The sequence below is a fragment of the Hipposideros armiger genome, unplaced genomic scaffold (genome assembly GCF_001890085.2).
Source record: "Hipposideros armiger isolate ML-2016 unplaced genomic scaffold, ASM189008v1 scaffold_48, whole genome shotgun sequence".
NCBI lineage: Eukaryota > Metazoa > Chordata > Mammalia > Chiroptera > Hipposideridae > Hipposideros > Hipposideros armiger.
The window spans coordinates 843,488-862,849 of record NW_017731398.1 but is presented as its reverse complement, the minus strand read 5'-3'; the positions used below and the strand labels follow the sequence as shown (position 1 = coordinate 862,849).

The 19,362-nt window shown below is 56.1% G+C and overlaps 1 protein-coding gene across 2 annotated transcripts; it reads left to right on the top strand.

The window, feature by feature from the left end:
• The first annotated feature begins 2,986 nt into the window (after positions 1-2,986).
• MAN2A2 (mannosidase alpha class 2A member 2) lies at positions 2,987-19,149 on the top strand. Of its 2 annotated transcripts, none has more exons than XM_019640160.1 (24): positions 2,987-3,074; positions 3,175-3,368; positions 3,488-3,637; positions 4,178-4,435; positions 4,508-4,652; positions 4,760-4,931; positions 5,335-5,462; positions 5,680-5,853; positions 6,268-6,454; positions 8,542-8,719; positions 9,033-9,235; positions 9,403-9,585; positions 9,746-9,860; positions 10,088-10,155; positions 10,300-10,465; positions 10,964-11,200; positions 11,397-11,519; positions 11,813-11,927; positions 12,151-12,284; positions 12,493-12,634; positions 14,273-14,406; positions 16,150-16,344; positions 16,462-16,572; positions 17,231-19,149. In XM_019640160.1, exons 3-24 carry the CDS (start codon positions 3,506-3,508, stop codon positions 17,381-17,383), a joined length of 3,453 nt encoding a protein of 1,150 aa, XP_019495705.1. In that variant the 5' UTR covers positions 2,987-3,074; positions 3,175-3,368; positions 3,488-3,505; the 3' UTR covers positions 17,384-19,149. The 2 variants fall into 2 exon arrangements, with proteins under 2 accessions (XP_019495705.1, XP_019495706.1); XM_019640161.1 differs by having other exon boundaries at positions 2,989-3,070.
• Positions 19,150-19,362: the final 213 nt, after the last annotated feature.

Genomic DNA, 19,362 nt, shown 5'->3' with positions numbered 1-19,362 from the left:
AAGGATACAGATTGGACACTTATGAGAAGACAGAATTAGTGAACTTGAAGATAGATTAATAGAAGGTACCTAAACTGAAGTAAAGAGAGAAAAAAAGAGAATGGAAAAAAAATAGAGCCTAAGAAACATATGGGACTCCAAATATATGAGTAATTAAAGTTCCAGAAAGAGAGAGAAGTTAGGACCATAATAAACTGAAAATGACTCAGACGTCTATCCAGCAATGAGCAAGAACAGACCACTGATACACACACCAACACTGATGACTCTCAAAGACATGGTGAGTAAAGAAGCCAGACATGAAGGAATACATACTTTTGATTCCATTTTATGAGATTCAAGGACATACAAGACTATAGAGAAGTCAAAATAGTGGTTCTGTCTGAGGGGCATCGATGGGCAGGGGTGTGAGAGTGTAGGGGAACAGCTCAGCCATGGCGTCCTTACTAACTTGTATGTGTCTTCATGGGCCATGTGGGCAAGGCTTGAGCAGCCTGACATGAGTTTTGACACAATGCACTGCAATTACGGAGCAAGGGGACATAAGCATCCTAGAGAGGAGCCTCCCTATCTTGTGGGAGATTGCCACAAGGCCATTTCTCATCCATCTTCCTACTTCCAGTTGAGTTCAGGGCTTTCCATCTGGCCCATCTCCTCACAGAGCGCGGCCACGGCCATGCCACTTCTTGGCTGTAGTTTGGAGTTGGCTCCTTAAGCCATGAAGACCTATCACCATTCCCCCTGTCATCAGGTCCCTTCGATTCAGTGTCACCCTGTGGGATCCATGCTGGTCTTGCTCTTGCTGATAGGACGTGGATCCTGAGTCTATGGAAGCTTGGCAGGCCCACCTAGCATTTGCATCGTGATCCTTGTGGCCACCACAGTGCACTTGGGGACTGCTTGAACTCTTGACAGAGGGAAACCTTCTGGGGGTGATGTGAATGTTCTGTTTCGGTCTGAGTTGTGATTATACTCATGTATACATTGATCAAAACTCATCAAACTCATGTGCACTTCAGACTTGTGCCATATACTGTTATAGCTCAACTCTTTAAAAAAAAAAGAGCTAGCAGAGAGCAAACAAAAGCTCTTGAACATTAAGAGTATGATTGCCAAAATGAATCATTCAGTAGAAGGGTTGGAAGATAAATTTCCCAGAACACAGAGCAAAACACAGAGACATAGAGGATGAGGAACCCAGCCTAGGCCGAGCACCTTAGTGCAGGCATTCGGTTAGTAAATAAACCTGGAAAAATATTCCTGATGGTGATCCAAGAAATGGGAGTTAAAACAGTGAGATGGCATTTTAAATCTGGTTAGTCAGCCAAAAACACTGTTCAAGCAATATTCAACAGTTTGTAATCAACAGTGGAAACGGGCACCGTCCTTTTAGGGGCTGTAGAATGCGAATATCATCAGTTATAAAAGTCCATATCTTTTGCCTAGGTAACCTCACTGCTGCGAATTTGTCCTGAGGTAATAAAAGACACATGTGGAATTCATGGAGATGTTCATTGCAGAATGGTTTATTATGCTACAAAAGTACAAACAACCCAGCCGCCCCGTAAAAGGAGACCAACCAAGACGAATGAGGTGGTGTCTTACTCGCTGGGTGGCAGGCAGGAAAGGGATGGTGATTAAGCACCGCACCAACAGGAGGCAGCACCCCTTTGCCTGAGAATGTAGCTGCATCAGATTAAGGATGCAGCAGGGCGGGCCCGGAAAACGTGCTCCGCTGGTGCAACGGAGGAGGAATGTTTCCACTACTGTTTGATAACGTGCTTACTCTCGTCAGAGTCAGACAAAATAAAGTCACGCGCCCCACGCTCGCGGGGCCGCAGCGCGCCCAGGCCCGGTCAGAACTGCGGCTGCGCGTTGCGTCCCCGGTCCACGGCGCGGAGTGCGCGGGAGGCGCCGGGCCAGTTCCCGGAGCCGGGCGGGGCCGCGTGGGGTCGGGGCGGTGCGACCGTCCCCGCCCCGCACGCTGCTCTGCGGGCGGCCGCTAGAGGTGGGGGGACGGGCGCAGCGAAGTGCGCCGGAGGCCCTGGCCCCGCGGGAGCGCGGCTGCGGCGCGCGGAGCCGGGGCGACGGGTGGGCGGACGGCCGCCTTCCTTGCGTCGCTGCCTCGCGCGGGCCTTCGCCCTGGAGATGTGAGGGGCGCCGCGAGGCCGGCTGCTGACGGTAACGCGCGGGACGGACGCGTGGGAGGGTCCGGCTGTCCAGCCGCGGCCCGGCTTGGGCAGCCGGAGCGCCAAGTGGCACCTCGGGGTCGGAAGCGGCCCGCGCCCCCGCCCTCGCCCCGGGTTGTAGTCCCGGTCCCGGGACCGGCGGAGCGGGGAGGGCCGGCGGGTGGGCGAACGGCGACGCGGCGCAGGTGCCTCCTTCCACGGTGATCCAACTGTTGTGTCTCCCCAGCTCCACCCACTTTGGCTTGGAACCAGCGTCCAAGGGCTAAAAATATGGCCCGGAGGCTCCTGAGCGGAATCAGATCCCTCTAAGTAGGACACCGGGCAGAGGCGGCACATCTCCTGGGCCCCGGGGCCGGAGGGAGACAAGGCGGCCGCTCCCCTCACGCTGGGCCGGCAGCTGCGGCCTCCTTAGGAGCAGCAGGCAAGTAGAGGTCCGCGGGCGGGCGCTGGGCGTCTGAAGTTGCCCCACAACCTAGCAGCCCTGCCTGTCCCGTCCCTACCCAGGGAGGGGTCTTCAGCATCAATTACTGCTGGCTTCCCAGGGGGTCCCCTACATCCTGTATAACCGGAGGCTGAAAGTTACCCACTGCAGAATCAGGACTAACGGAAGACGGAGGACTCACTCTGTGGCAGAAACATAAACTAATTCTTTTTAAATTCGTTGTGTCTTTCTTAATGAGAGAGGATCTGTGCCAGGCTCTGTTTCCGCTGAGTACCGGTCTGATCCAAGAGGGCAGGGAGAAAGGCTTTCCTGTCAGTTTATTTCAGCTTTGGTTATACATTTTAAATCAAAACAGGGAGCGCTTGATTCTTCTGAACCTAGAAGCACATGGTCAAGGAGCCTGGACACCCACCTCCTCTGCCCCGGCTGCACCTTTCTTGTAGGTAAGCTCTTTGAGAAACTGGTTAGAATCAGGAGGTTGTGTGGTAGTGACCTCTGGAGTCAGAGCCGGGAAGTTTGTTATCTGGTTGTGTTTTTTTATAGCATCAGCCTGGGGAGAGAGATTCATCTTCACCCTAGGGAAGAGCTGCTACCAGGAGGAGGCAGGCCCAGCCTCAGATGGGTTACGTCCTTGTGCTTCCTGTGTCTCAGCCAAGAGAATAAGATCTAGGTGCGGTCAGGATCCATAGCCAGTGTCCGGATTCGGTGCTGAGAAGCTTGCTTTTCTTGGGAGTCAGGTAAACGGGGGCTCTTGTTCCTTGGGAAGCAGCTGCAGGAACTCACTGGGTCAGCTTGGTGGAAAGACCACCAAAGGGATTTTGCATGCTGGAGCTCCGTATTGTGTCCCTCCTGCCAGGTGTGTGGGGAGGCCAGTATGAAGCTGAAAAAGCAGGTGACCGTGTGTGGGGCTGCTATCTTCTGCGTGGCTGTCTTCTCACTCTACCTCATGCTGGACCGAGTGCAGCACGATCCTGCCCGACATCAGAGCGGTGGGAACTTCCCCCGGGTGAGTCATGCCTGGCGGCTGATGTCTTCATATACAATTCGTCTGGGATCAGGGTAGCGCCCCAGCTGAAGCGTCATGTCAGCTCAGGACAAGAACATTCCTGCCCAATAGGCGGCTTTTCTAGAAACCCAAAGCTAAAAACAATGATGACAAAAAGGAAGGAGGGGGGAAAAGGCACAATGGACTGCCGTTCTGTCTCCTGAATGCCTGGCAGACATTGCTAATGGATTGTGCATCTGTTCCTCCTGAGCCCAGATGCAGTTCTTGTCAGGGCTCCACGCAGGCAGCACCGATTGTTGAGAATAGGCATGTGAAGTGAAATCTTTGCCACCCTGGAGCCAGAAGGTGAGGGAACTCCCAGCTCAAGTGGTGATTCTCACTTCTTCCCTGATCTGACCAGAGCCACATGGCCCCATAGGCTCATGGTTCTGCCTTCCACTGGAGAGGGCAGGATCACAGGCCTCAGAAGGTGGGCCCCAGGCAAAGTCCCTCCCTGAGCCGTAAGGAGCTGTGGGTGATTGCTTTCTGTTGTTCTGGCAGAGCCAAATTTCTGTGCTGCAGAACCGCATTGAGCAGCTGGAACAGCTGTTGGAAGAGAACCATGAGATCATCAGCCACATCAAGGAGTCTGTGCTGGAGTTGACCGCCAACGCTGAGGGCCCGCCCGCCCTGCTGCCCTACTACACGGCCAATGGCTCCTGGGTGGTGCTGCCGGAGCCCCGGCCCAGTTTCTTCTCCATCTCCCCTCAAGACTGCCAGTTTGCTTTGGGGGGCCGGGGACAGAAGCCAGAGCTGCAGGTAAGAGTCCGGGCTGGCAGGGACCCACGGAGGCCATGGGGGGGGACACTGAGCTGCTGTCCTGCCTGGTAGATGCTGACTGTGTCAGAGGAGCTGCCTTTCGACAATGTGGATGGTGGGGTGTGGAAGCAAGGCTTCGACATCTCCTATGGCCCACATGACTGGGACGCTGAAGACCTACAGGTGTTCGTGGTACCCCACTCTCACAATGACCCAGGTGAGGGCCAGCAGAGCTCTGGAGCTGGGGTGTGGAGTGGGCTTCCTGATGGCAAGGGAAGGGAGGGACCATGCGGCCTCCTCAGGGGACCCGGTGTTGCCCTTCAGGCTGGATCAAGACCTTCGAGAAGTACTATGCGGAGCAGACCCAGCACATCCTCAACAGTATGGTGTCCAAGCTGCAGGAGGACCCCCGGCGGCGGTTCCTCTGGGCCGAAGTCTCCTTCTTCGCCAAGTGGTGGGACAACATCAATGCCCAAAAGAGAGCAGCAGTGCGAAGGCCAGTGCCAGGGAGGCGTGGGAGGACTGTCCTCTGGGCCTAGGTTGGGTGTGCGGGTCTCGCCGGAGGCTGTGGGTGCCACAGTGGCAGGGAGAGGTGAGGGAGAGCATGGCAGGGATGGTGCGTGATGGTGGAGAGGCCGAGGAGAAGGCAGGAGCTGGTTTTAGGGTTATCTGTGTTAGGAGAGATGAGAGGTCTGTGAGCACAGCCAGAGAGGAGCATGGGCCAGGGTAAGCAGGGCCATGGGAGCACGGAGGTTGGCTGGCAGGAAAGGAGGGCGCATGTCTGTTCTCTGGGTCCCGAGTTTGGGTGAGGCCAGTGCGCACAGGGCCCGGCACCTTCTGGGTGGCAGGACTGGGCAAAGGGTCCCCACCCCATATTGAGTGTGAGTCCTTAATTCCAGGCTGGTGGGAAACGGGCAGCTGGAGATTGCGACGGGAGGCTGGGTGATGCCGGATGAGGCCAACTCCCATTACTTTGCACTGATCGACCAGCTCATCGAGGGACACCAATGGCTGGAGAAAAACCTCGGTGAGGCCAGGCTCAGGAAAGGGAGTCAGCCCCAGAGCTGAGCCCAGAGGGCGGCAGGGGACTGGAAGGTACAGGGATTGGCAGGGGGTGGTTCCTTTCTACACTTAATTCCCCCAGCGAGGGCCCGGCATCGTGGCAGGATGGGAGCTGGGGCCCCAGTACCGGCAGGCCAAGCGCTGAGGTGCTCAGGGCCTCTGGCTTCCTTGCCCCTACTCAGGTGCGACTCCGCGCTCAGGCTGGGCGGTGGACCCCTTTGGACACAGCCCCACCATGGCTTACCTGCTGCGCCGTGCCAACCTGACCAGCATGCTGATTCAGAGGGTGCACTATGCCATCAAGAAGCACTTTGCCGCCACCCACAGCCTGGAGTTCATGTGGAGGCAGACCTGGGGTAAGGCCAGGTAGGGTGGCAGGGCCCACAGTGGTAGTTCTCACTGGGGAAGGGCCAGGGTCTCAGAGACAAGCCGCAGTGTCCTTCAGAGCAGACCGCAGGCACTGGTGCAGACCTCCAGAAGCACTCTCCTTCAGGCTACGTGGGGACCACATAGACCTCTGGCCTCTGTGGGACCTGCTGTCAGTCCTGAGGCTCTGAGCATGCCATCCCCTGGGGGAGCTGTGGGCTGCGGAGCCCTCCCTGTGTCCTGACCCTTGGCCTACACGTCCTCTGCAGCCTTCAGTCTAGGTCGAGCCTACCCTCCTGCCAGGGCTACCTGTAGCCAGAGCAGATTGCCACCCTGCTGGCACCCCTGTGCCCGGCTCCCGCCACTGCCAGCCGGTGGCTGACTGCCTGCTCTGTCATCTGCAGACTCGGATTCCAGCACAGACATCTTCTGCCACATGATGCCCTTCTACAGCTATGATGTCCCCCATACTTGTGGCCCAGATCCCAAGATCTGCTGCCAGTTTGATTTTAAACGCTTGCCCGGAGGACGCATCAACTGCCCTTGGAAGGTGCCACCCCGCGCCATCACAGAAGCAAACGTGGCCGAGAGGTATTTGCCCCCAGCCCCTAGTCTGGGCTCTGCTGCATGGTGGCTTCATAAGATGGGGGGTGGGCTCAGGTGGTGCGTTCAGGCCCACAGCCCCTGTGGTGGCAGCTCCTTTACGAGTGTGCCTGGGAAACTGGAGAGGCTGGAAGGAACCACCTTTCCCAGAATGGTTTTACTTTCCTAAATGACCATGTTTTCCAGTGTCCTTATAAACTGTCAGAGCCGGTCGGCTAACTCAGAGGTGAATTATTCTCAAATTGGGTACAGTTCCTTCCAATCTTTAGTCTAATACACCTTCATTAAGCTCAGGCGTCCTGCCATACCCGAAGTCGGCTGGGATCCCCAGTGTTCTGAGAACCTGGAACCTCATTCACGTGCACATTCAGTCCTGCCCAGCAGCCTCCAGCCTCTGAGAAAGCAGGCCCGTTCCCTTTGAGAGAATCACTAGGGGCCCCTAAAATGGCACTGTTGCTGAAACAGGCCCCCCGGGAATGTGTAGATTAAATAAGAGTGATCCAAAACAGCGATTTTGCCAGAAGTGGACTGGCCTCAAGACTATAACAAGTTGAACTGGTTTTCATGTTGAAATTCTCCGATTTCCATGATGTCCAAGAGGTGAAGCATGTGACTGATGGGAAAGAAAGTGGTCTTTTGTTTCCAGAACCCAGAAATGTAAATGCTGGTTCCAAGCGAGCCTTGAGGACTGTGCGGGCAGGATTTTTCTTAAAGCAGCCGCTGTGACCCATGGGTGCCAGCTAGGTCTGCAATGAGCAAGTCGTGAGAGTAACTTCATTTTCTCCTCTGAAAGGCTTCCTAGGCTGATAGATTAGGGAAAAATGATGCTCAAGGAGTCCTCTCTGGAGAACAAAATAGAAAACTACAAGCCGACCAGCACGGTTAAGTAGATTAATGACTGGTTGAACTGTGTGTGACACCCACAGCACTCCAATTAGTAGGTTGGTCTAAAAAGAGAAAGGGACTTTTTTGATATGCCACAGGCTCTGTTTTTCCACTGATTTACCAGTAGCTTGGATGAAAAAGAAAGTAAACATTCATATATAGTTTTAACTAGGTGTCAGGCACTATTCCAAGTGTTCTAACAAATATTAATTTGTGCAGTTCATTTTAATTCTCGTAACATTCTGATGGTAGGTATTTACGTTGTCCTCATTTTGTAGAAGCGGAGGCCCAGAGAGGTTAAGTCACTTGCCCAAGGTCACTCAGTTGGTCCATGCAGAGCTGGCGTTCATGTGGCCTGGCTCCCGAGTCCAGGCTCCTCACTCCAGTGCTGCATTGCTACTTGAGGCGGGGCTGGGAGCGGAGGGGGGTGGGCAGAATGAAGCTGGAGTGTCAGGATCAGATCCCAAAAGACCTCCACAGTTTAGGATGTGGGTCAAATCTAGCCAGAAAAGATTTATTAGCTACAGATGTGAGGTTCCACCCTTAGCTTCAGAAAACAGAATAAGAATGTTCAGGATGAGAAACAACCTTGAGAGTCACGTACAGAGAACGTGGCAGCTGATATTAGTGCTGTGGGGTGACTGTGGGGCTGCCAACCACGCCTGTGTGAATGCCCCCTGCTCTCATGGGAGCACCTGGCTGAACTAGCAGTGCGGCTCTGTCTTGGTTTGTGGGTCAGCCCACCCTGGACCCCCGTATCCAGCGCTGGGCCCTCACTCAGGGGCACTGGCAGACAGGCTGCTCAGGACCTGCTGGTGAGCAGATTCTAGACTGCCATGTTGGGACCGAGCAGGTGGAGGAGCTGGGATTGTAGCCTGAAGGGGAGCCCAGAGGAGCGTGGGCACGTCTTCAGTATGTCTGAAGGAGCATCACGGGGAAGGAGGACGGATCTGTCCTGCGTGGGGTCAGGGAATTGAAGCCCTCCGTGCAGCCTAGCACAGGAAGAGCTGTCTGCTTGTTAGAACTGTCCAGGGAAGGCTGGGCTCCCGGGACAGGGTTTCCCACCTCAGGAGGTGTGCACTGCAGGCCAAGTGCTCCTCCATGGCGGTTTTGCAGAGGGCCTCTCTTGGACCAGCCCTGCTCAGGATGCTGCCATGCGGAGACTCACGCTGCACCCTTTCCCACCACAGGGCGGCCCTGCTCCTGGACCAGTACCGCAAGAAGTCCCGGCTCTTCCGAAGCAACGTCCTGCTGGTGCCGCTGGGCGATGACTTCCGCTACGACAAGCCCCATGAGTGGGACGCTCAGTTCTCCAACTACCAGCGGCTCTTCGACTTCCTCAACAGCAAGCCTGACCTCCACGTGCAGGTGCGAGGGGCGCAGTGAGCGAGCGAGGGCTCTCAGCATCTCAGCAGGGCTACAGCCCGGCCCCTCCCCTGAGGTTCCATGCTCCCCACTCCCGGCTGCAAAGCAGGGGATCAGTCCCCACTCTCAGCAAGGCCCCCTTTTCTGTCAGAATTCTTTCCCAGGCTCCCACCCTGTGTGTGAGGTCCAGAGGGTGTGACGGACAGTGACTGCCCTATGTGTTGGCAGGATCCGCCCCTAGCCCCGACTGCAGCACGGGGTCACAGTCCCAGGAGGCTCTGGCACTGATGGGAGCGTGTTCTTCGGCTCCCCACAGGCCCAGTTTGGCACCCTCTCAGACTACTTTGACGCTCTGTACAAGAGGACAGGGGTGGAGCCAGGGGTCCGGCCTCCTGGGTTTCCTGTGCTGAGTGGAGACTTCTTCTCCTATGCGGACCGGGAGGACCATTACTGGACAGGCTATTACACCTCCCGGCCTTTCTACAAGAACTTGGACCGTGTCCTGGAAGCCCACCTGCGGTGAGACCCCCCCCCCCTTCCAGGCTGGAGGGAGTAGAGCAGGCCTTTGGGGATTATGGAGGGGCTGGATTGGCTCCGAAGGGAGTAGAAAGACACAGAGAGCAGGGCAGGTGGAGAAGCGGTGGAAAGAGTTGTATCAGCAGGCGCTGACCTGTCTCTCTGGGCAGGGGGGCAGAGATTCTGTACAGCCTGGCTGTAGCTCATGCCCGCCACTCCGGACTGGCCAGCCAGTATCCGCTCTCGAACTTCGCCCTTCTGACGGAAGCGCGGCGCACGCTGGGGCTCTTCCAGCACCATGACGCCATCACTGGCACTGCCAAGGAGGCAGTCGTTGTGGATTATGGAGTCAGGTGGGAGCCCTCTCCTCTCTCTGTCCACTCCATGCCCCTGCCCACCGTCCCAAAGAAAGGACGTGCTGGGCAGTGCTCAGCCTGCTGAGGGCTCAGCCCTCTGGCAAGGCAAACAGGCTCTCTGTGGTCATCTTCTCCACGGTCCCTCTCCTGCCCCCAGGCTGCTGCGCTCCCTTGTCAGCCTGAAGCAGGTCATCATTAACGCTGCGCACTACCTGGTGCTGGGGGACAAGGAGACCTACCACTTTGACCCTGAGGTGCCCTTCCTACAAATGGTGAGCCCCACTCCTGGATCTGCTGGGGGACCCTATGGTGTGTGTGGTCCCACCCCAAGAGCTCTGTGTGCGAGTGTTTCTCCTACCTTCCTTCGCCATCCTGGGGTGACGATCTGTGCCCAGCGCAGCCGGTGGTCCCCATCCAGGGCAGGCGGGGTTGGGGAGGAGGCAGGACTCTTGAGTCAGGCCAAGCCCCTAATGGCTTCCCGCACCCCGCTTAATTCTAGGATGACACCCGCTTAAATCACGATGCCTTGCCAGAGCGCACAGTCATCCAGCTGGAGTCCTCACCCAGGTGAGGTGCACCAGGCCAGGCACAGAGGCGAAGCCACTCCCGCCCCCACACCAGCCGACCACCGTGGGACTCTTGGCCCGGCCACTGTCCCTGCTTCCGCCGTCCAGGACCAGTGGCCTGAGCAAGCCCCCCTTCCACCCACAGGTATGTGGTGGTCTTCAACCCGCTGGAACAGGAGCGGCTCAGCGTGGTGTCCCTGCTGGTCAGCTCGCCCCGGGTGCGTGTCTTTTCGGAGGAGGGTCAGCCCCTGGCTGTGCAGATTAGCGCGCACTGGAGCTCTGCCATTGACATGGTCCCTGATGTCTATCAGGTGAGGGGGGGCTCTGCAGGTGGATTCTGGCCCCGGCCCTCTGCTGACCCTTGGCCTCTCCCCTTCGACACCAGCCTCCCACCCTCTTGTTTGCAGCCCTGCTTACTCCCCGGGTTGGGGCAGGTGTCCTGGGGAGAGGGATTGCCCAAAGGATAGTCACTCGTGGGATTTGAGTCTGTCCTTGAAGGGAAGGTGAAGTTGGGCATAATGATGATGACAGTAAAAATGGCAGTTATATTGCCCCATCGCTCATTCATTCAGCAAATCTTTACTGAAAGCTTCGTGTGTGGTTACTGCTTCACAGTTTTTCAAATATCGTTTGAGACTTGTAACAGTCTGATAAGGGGCAAGTAATACCACCTCCACTTTCAGAGGAGGGGACAGAGGTCCCGGTGGGTACAGGGACCTGCCTGGGCTCCAGAACTAGAATCCCAGGCCCGCGTCCAGAACTGACGCCCAGGCTGTGGCCCCCGCTTCCTCACACCCCTGTGCCCTCAGGTGTCTGTGCCCACCCGCCTGCCGGCGCTGGGCCTGGGCGTGCTGCAGCTGCAGCTGGGCCTAGACGGGCACCGCACCCTGCCCTCCTCCGTGCGCGTCTACCTGCACGGCCGGCAGCTGGCTGTCAGCAGGCATGAAGCGTTCCCACTACGCGTCATCGACTCTGGCACCAGCGACTTCGCCCTCAGCAACCGCTACATGCAGGTCTGGTTCTCAGGCCTGAGCGGGCTCCTCAAGGTAAAGGGCCAGGGCGGGAGCCAGGGGAGGGCGTGCACGGCGCTGGGCCCGGCCCTGGAGACAGACAGCACCTCGGCTCGGAGCTGCCAGCAGGGGAGCTGGGCGTGGCTTCTTGGGGAAGTTCATCCGTGCCCTCCCAGGGGGAGGCCTGACATGCCGGTGTGGGGCCAGGGGTCAGGGCTGTGTTTTTTGGCAGAGCATCCGAAGGGTGGATGAGGAGCAGGAGCAGCGCATGGACATGGAGTTTCTCGTCTATGGCACCCGCACTTCCAAAGACAAGAGTGGAGCCTACCTCTTCCTGCCGGACGGCGAGGCCCAGGTACCCTAAAGGCACCTCGCAAACCCCGGGGGGCCGAGGACCTCCCTATCAGAGGGCACCAGGAGACCTATGAACGGAGGCAATGAGGAGGGACTCAGGCCTCCTTCCAGGGTGGGCCGTGCCTGCTGGGGCCTCGCCGTGCTGCCTCTGGGAGGAGGTGGCCGGGGAGCTCGACCTGGGGGCTTGGGCCAGAGCCTGCCGGGAACCACTACTTCCCTGTGCGACCCTGGGCTGGTACCTCCCTGCTTTGCCCTCTGTGCTGTGGGTTCAGCTGCCACCTGCTCTTTCTCCAGCCCTACGTCCCCAAGGATCCCCCCGTGCTGCGTGTCACTGAAGGCCCTTTCTTCTCAGAGGTGGTAGCATACTACGAGCATGTTCACCAGGTGGTCCGGCTCTACAACCTGCCAGGTGCGTGCCCTGCATAGGAGGAAGGTCCACACGGGCTGTGACATGTGCTTCCTCCTGCCCGTCCTGTCCATCCATCTGTCCCCAACTGATTGTTGTTTGAGACAGGGGTGATGCTTAATGAATTCTCTTGGAGCAGAGGTCGTCCTGATGTGTGGAGAGTGGCCTGGGGGTTGGGCACAGACTGTCCAGCCCAGACTCTGAGGCTGTCTGTCCCTGTGCCTAGGGGTGGAGGGGCTGTCTCTGGACGTGTCATCCCTGGTGGACATCCGGGACTATGTCAACAAGGAGCTGGCCCTGCGCATCCACACGGACATTGACAGCCAGGGCACCTTCTTCACGGACCTCAACGGCTTTCAGGTGATTCCTGGGCCTGGGGCCAGGGAGACCCCTCAGAGCAGAACTTGGACTGTGTTTTGCCTCCATCACAGGCCCCAGGGGGTGCTCTGCCCTGATGGAGAAGGAGGAATCAGGCGAGAGTATCAGGAACCCCTTCAGACTGGGGACCCCCCTGGGGCCCAAGCGTGAGGGGGGCAGATGGCCTTGACCGGCTGGCCTTGCCCCACAGATGCAGCCCCGGCGATATCTGAAGAAGCTGCCCCTGCAGGCCAACTTCTACCCCATGCCAGTCATGGCCTACATCCAGGACGCCCAGAACCGCCTCACGCTGCACACCGCCCAGGCCCTGGGTGTCTCCAGCCTCCACGATGGTGAGTGGGGAACCGAAGCTGTGCACAGGGTGAAGGACAAGAAAGGGAAGCCTATCCCGCCCCCGAGCCTCTCCACTCCGCAGGCCTCCCCTTCCTTCCATGCTTGGAGAAGGGGCGAGCCGGTAACAGCTCATGTCAGTCACACACAGGCCCTGGAGGAAGCCGGATGCCTGCTGTCACCTCTCCCCTGATGGAGACGCCTGGGGGGTGGGTTCCCTGTTGCATCCCCTCAAAGAGGCATCAGAATATGGAATGGTGATTCTCAGCTGAGGTGTGCAGCCCCCTTCTGGCCAGAAATGGGACAGGGACAGTTGGAAAAATGCATCAATGTTGTAACATAATATTTAGCAAAGGAGAAAAGTACGCAGCGTTTTCCTACTAGCGGTCATTAAAAGAGAATGACATTCTTAAGAGTCAAAACAAGGGCACCAAGAGCATTCGCCTGGAGCTGGTCACGCCAGAAGCCCAGGTGGCTCCGTGTCCTCAGGGTAAGTGAACGGTTTGCACTTGGTGGCCCCTGAGGCCTTCAGGCCTTCCATCTTCCTGGAGAAGCCTCCGTGCAGGGCTGAGCTCAGAGTGCCCGGTCTAGGCTCTGTGGGTACCAGTGGTGAGCACAGTGGGGACCTGACTTCCTGCTAGAAGGAGTGGGGCTCTGCTACCCTTTAGCCCAGGACCACCCCAGCTGTAGAACTTTCCCTCGGGTCTGGCTGTGGCATCAACTCCTAACCGAGCCCAGTGTCTCCTCTTGGTTCTCTCTGCCCTTCTGGGAAATAGCAAGCATGCGAAGAAATAGTACTGTTTTATATGCCCAGGGTCCAGTTTAGGATTTTCGGCTATCTTTTTTGTGATTACGCAGAGTAAATAGACAGAGGAACTATCCAAGTTAGAACCAGGGCAAGGGCCGTGAAAGGGTGGGTAGGGCCATTGGTGTGGGCAACCCTCAAGAGATTGTTAAAAAAACAGGCGTTGGGAAACCCTCATCCCAACATATGTCAGCTTTGCCGTAAGCCCTGTCCCCAAGCATATTTAGAAAACAAAGCCAAGGTGATCATCTGCCATCTCTTTTCCCCTGGGCACCCCCAAATGACACCTAATTTGAGCCTCTGCCTGACTTGCCATCTGGCTGTCCTCTCTGCAGCCTTCCTTTTGACTGACGAGGGGAGCAGAGCTGGAGTCTTTCCCCACCTAGAGCAAGGGCAGGAGGGCATGTGTTCTAGTCACAGAAGAAGCTACCCAGCCTGAGGAAATCTGTCCCGTTCGGACCTCGGCAGCAGCTGTGGACGGCTGTAGATGGCAGTTTGTGTTGGCTTGTTTAGTTTGTTTATGTAGCCCGTCTAGATGCGGCTCCCTGCCTGGGCACCTGGCCCGGCCCCACTCCTGAGTCACAGAGCCGAGCAGTGACCTGCCAGAGTCAGACTGCCCTTTCCGGGCCTCTGGTCTCCTGCTCTGTGAAGCCAGCCCCTTCAGTTAGGCCCCTTCCAGCTCTGGTTTCCACGGCTTCTTTTTCTCCTGAGTGACTCAGCTTCCGGCCAGCCCACTGGGCTTTTCCCTCAGGGCCTGTGGCTGAGGCTCTCCCAGAGGTCGCTGTCTGCTTAGGAATGGGGAAGCCAACTGAGGACTCCCTGTTAATGCCCTTAGGCCAGCTGGAGGTGATCTTGGACCGGCGGCTAATGCAGGACGACAACCGGGGCCTAGGCCAAGGGCTCAAGGACAACAAGAGAACCTGCAACCACTTCCGCCTCCTGTTGGAACGGCGAGCCCTGGGCAGTGAGGTAAATTCTGGGCCTCCCTCTCCGGGAGCCAGCTCAGGTCTGTCCCTGTGGGCGGCCCAGGAGTGCCAGCCTAAAAGCTTGAGGAGCATAGCTAGAGGGGTGCAGGGATGGCGAGAGTATGGCTTGCTTCCTCGGTTGGGGGGAGTGACTGTGACTCTGATGCTCCACCTTATGCAGCCTGTCACCTGTGCCCCCTCGTGTTCACCTTCCACCTTCCTCAGCTGCACTCCCCACCGGCCTTCCCCTCGGCCCACTTCTTCTCCAGTCCTGTCTACGCCAGCCCCACTCATCTCATGGCTCTCTTTGCCCCCACCAGCCTGGCTTTTTCTCCAAACTGGCAGCCATGTTTAGGGACTTGGTCTTTCACAGCAGCAAAACCAGTACCTGAGAGGTAAGGGCTGGCGATGGGTGTTGAGCTAGTGTTAGAGGCTGTAACTACAGTCGGAGCCTGCGATGACAGACTCCATCTCCCGTCTCCATGCCTCTAATAGATCCCGAGCTCCGGCTGTGCTCTAGGGCCTGAGAGGGGCACAGTGCATAAGATACGAATTGCTGTCTAGGAGTTTAATCGTGGATAGGGGTTGGGGACAAGCCACATGTGTAAAAATAGGAGGCAGATAATGGGCATGTTTAGTGGTCCTAAGAAGCCAGGTAGCATCATGGGCCAAGGAGACCAAGGCCAGCTTCCTGGAGGAGGCGCCATCCAAGCACACATACATGACCCAATTCACAGGGTGGGAGGCAGGAAGTCCCCAGGGAATGGGGAATAGTGAGTTTACTCAGATCAGAGCAGCCTGTCCAGTGTGGTAGCCACTAGCCCCATGTGGCTATTTAGATTAATTAGAACTAAATACAATAACCAGTTGAGTTCTTCGTACTATTCACAAATGGTGAGTAGCACCATATTAGTATAGATATACATATTTCCATTATTGCAGGAAGTTCTGGCCAGCACTGGGCTAGAGTGGGGGGTAGGTTGGCACCATAATGGCAATGAATGCCTGGATAAGAGTCTGGACTTTATCCTGGAGGCCAGTGAAGGATGTGAGCTGGGAGGGACATTGTGGGGACTCTGCCCTAAGCATGTCACTATAACAGTAGGGGGTAGGGTGGATCTGCTTGGAAGAGAGACCGGAGGCAGGGGGGTCAGTTCAAAGGTCATTCAAGCAGGAAATGGTGGTGGCTTGAAACCTCAGCCATGGGAGGGAGAAGTCAGGGGTGGATGTGAGGACAGCTGGGTAGGGCTGGACATCCAGGCCAAGGGAAGTGAGCAATTCTGGGCAATGGGAAAGTGGGTTAGGGACAGAAATCCAGAACATGGGAAAGGGGCTGTCTCAGAGGCAAGTTCAGCTTAGGCCTGTGAGGGTGACGTCCAGGTCAGCCATCCAGGTAGTCCCAGTTGGTACAGGTCACTTGGAGGACCTTCTCCATCAGAGGCCCATATGCCATCTGTCTGTCTTTCCTCCTCCCTGCACTGAGAATCTCTGTGTGATGGGAGGTGTTGCTCATTATAGCGTCATGGAAACAAAAAACCCAAAAGAGTCAAGATGTCCTAGTGCGGTGGCCCTAAGTTGTGTGCGATGGGAGGTGGTCACACTTGCAGGGTCCTGGAGCCAGGCAGCCCTTGAATACAGACCCACCAGGGAAGCTCTTCCAGAGGAACCGATCTGGCTGTGCTTTTACCCCCACTCTCACCTCACCCCAGCTCCGTTCTCTCACCCACATCTCTGGCCAATCTTGCAGGTCCCAGATGGCCACTCCACCAGCTACCCGTCCCTCCTCAGCCACCTGACCTCCACGTCCCTGAATGCCCCGGCACTTGCCCTGCCCGTAGCCAAGAGGCAGCCCCCAGACCCTGGTCTGCGCTCATTTCATCCTCTGGCTTCCTCACCACCCTGTGACTTTCACCTGCTCAACCTGCGCACGCTCCAGGCCGAGGTGAGTATCCTGCTCAGCCGTGTGCTTTCAGGTCCAAATTCTAGCCTGCCTTCCCCAGACGCCTTTCTGTCCCCTGGCTGCCTTCTGGACACTGCCCTTGTACTGTCTGTCCCCCAGGATGGTACCTTGCCCTCGGCAGAAGCTGCGCTCATCTTACACCGCAAGGGTTTTGACTGTGGCCTTGAGGCCAAGAACTTGGGCTTCAACTGCACCACAAGCCAAGGCAAGGTAAGCAGGGCCCAAGTGTGGGAAGGGAGCCCCTGATGAGAGGAAGGAGGGAAGTGGGGTGACGGGGAATTGGTAGGCGTGAGAGAGCTTGGTGAGACCGCAGTGAGATCAGGCAGTGATCAGGGGGTGGGGGGGGTCCCCCTGGGGCTTTTTAGAGAGAAAGGGGGAAGTTGTTGACATGTGTTTTCAAAGCCTAGCAGGGGCAAGTGCTAGATGAGACACATAGCTGCAGAACTGTTCCCTGAGGGGAGAACTCTATCAAACAAAGTAAACATCACCAGAAATAACGAAACACCATCATGCTGTGACTTTGTAAGCTCTAGTCCTCGTTTAAGCCGGCGCTGGTAACTGCCTCCATGTGCCAGATCCGTGACGGGGCACCAGTGATTCAGAAGTGAACCAGACATGGTCCCTGCTCCCAGCTCAGTGCAGTGGTTCCCACCCTGGGGTCCATGGACAGACTCGGGGGGGGGGGGGGGTGCGTATCTCGGTGACCCCGAGATTGAATGCAAACAAGCGTGCATACATAGGTACACTGCTGCTAGGGGCCACAGCCTATGTGAGATTCTTAAAAGGGTAACAAGTTATGTGAAGGAAGAGCGGCCTCGTCTGGTATGTCAGCACCCAGCACAGCCCTACCCTTCTCTCCCCTGCACAGGTCGCCCTGGGGAGCCTCTTCCACGGCCTGGATGTGGGCTTCCTGCAGCCAACCTCCTTGACGCTACTGTACCCTCTGGCCTCGCCCTCCAACAGTACTGACATCTACTTGGAGCCCATGGAGGTTGCCACCTTTCGCCTCCGCCTGGGTTAAGGCTCCCTGTGGCCTGAAGAGAAAGTTCATCCACAGAGACTGCCTCTAATACAAGGTTGGATTGGACAAGCTGCACTGGGTATCCTGTCCTGATCTACCTCTCAGAACTGTGACAGACTGGGCTGTGCCCTCATTTCCTGTTTATTGTTGCTTCTGTGTTAGGGGGCAACTCACGGCCCAGAGTTGGGTAGCTAGGGCAGACGCTAGCGAGATCAAGGAGACAAGGCCCTTGGTCAGAATGGGCAGGGCCAGCCTCTGCTTTGGGTTGAGTGGCTGCCCACTTGGGCACAGGCTCAAGCACCCATCCTTTTCCCAAAATGGGATGGAGGAGAAGCAGGAGAGGTAGTGGAGGCTAAGTGGGTTACAGTCCAGCGTCAAGAGTCACTACAGGTGAGAGCTGGCTCTAGGGGAATCCTGTTGTTACATAGGGACTATATATCCTGGCGTGACGAGCAGGAGCCAAGGGATGCTGGGAGGAGGGCCCAGAGTTAGCAGTGGGGTGGAGGAGTACAAGGAATCCACTTTCTCAGATGGCTCCACTCTAAGTGCTCCCTGGACTGCACGCTGTGGCTCGGGGCTGCAGCGTGGTGGAAGGACTCACTAGAGACTGTCATGGCCAGAGGTCATAGGACACTTCAGGTACAAAACCCCCATCTCAAACTGGGCACGTGGTCTGTGTGTTGATTTGTGGAATGGTGGCAAGGGCATGGGAGGTCCTCTACCCTACCTGACTCCTGTTTCGTTCCCGTACTCTGTACACCACTGTCCCCGAGAGCTGCTTCTGATCATGGGGGTGTTTGAGCCTTCCCCTGGAAAGAAAGTGAAGCCTCCAAGACCCCATGTGCGTGGGCAACCTGAGAAGGCTTTCAGCACCATCCCTCCAGTCAGGCCATGAAGCTTCACGGTCCATACATCCTTCTACAGAAGTCGGTTCCTGGACAGGGACCAGGGATTGTGAGTAAAGCTGGGGGCGCTGTGGCTGTTCATCAGCTGTCATTTCAGCTTCGATTCATAGAGAAACATTTATGATAGTCTCTATAGATGCTGAAACGATCTTCAGCAAAATTTACAATCTATCCCTTGTGAAAACTCTTAGTAAGTTTAGAAATAAACATTCTAATCGAGATAAAGGTCTCGATCAGAAACCAGCAGTTAATGGCATTCTAACGGTTCAAACACCGCAGCAGTCCCATTCAAGTCCGAAACTAGCCAAGGACCTACTATTTGGGGGAAGTCCTGGCACTACTCACACCTGCAGTGTATGGTAAATGAGGGAGACAAAAAACAGTTAACAGTTGTCACTATTTGTAGAAGACAGGACGGCCGACCTATAAAACCTTAAGACAGTCAACTGAAGAGCTATTAAGAGCAGTCTGTAAGGTGACCCAGATGATACCTATCATGGCCCTGTACCAAGTCAACCCATACATTCAATGTATTCCAGTGGGATTGGATACTTTGTGGAATTTGGCAGGTTCCAAAGTTCATTTGGAAGAGTATGTCTGAGACTACTCAGAATTCTGAGTAATGATGAGATGGGTGGTGGTGTTAGGTGGGTGGCAGGCATGTCCTAAGGGACTTCCCAAGGACTTTCAAGTGACCATGATGGTCACTCAGTGTGACCTGGAATGGGAGCAAAGCGACTGATGGAACAAATGGGAGAGTCCAGACACAGACCCAGGGATATGGGAATTTACTATAAGATAAAAGGAGTATTTTAAGTGGGGAAAAAGATGGATAATTTAATAAACAGTACTTTAACACAACTGGCTGTCTATAGTAAGAGCTAGATCTCTACCTCACAGTTTCCATAAAATAGTTTGGCGGGGGGTGGTGGGGATTAAACTACAAAATTACTGAAGAAAATACAGGGTATTTTTATGCCTCTGGTGTGGGAAGGTCTATTCTAAACATAACATGAAACCTAAAAGAGGGAAAAGATAAGAGATTTTACCTCAAAAAGTTGAAAGCCTCTATAT

Bases quoted from the DNA above. Each gene is read 5' to 3' on its own strand.
- MAN2A2 (XM_019640160.1), top strand. From the start codon at position 3,506: ATGAAGCTGAAAAAGCAGGTGACCGTGTGTGGGGCTGCTATCTTCTGC. The intron at 3,638-4,177 runs GTGAGTCATGCC...TTGTTCTGGCAG, and splicing joins GCGGTGGGAACTTCCCCCGG to AGCCAAATTTCTGTGCTGCA. The intron at 8,720-9,032 runs GTGCGAGGGGCG...GGCTCCCCACAG, and splicing joins AGCCTGACCTCCACGTGCAG to GCCCAGTTTGGCACCCTCTC.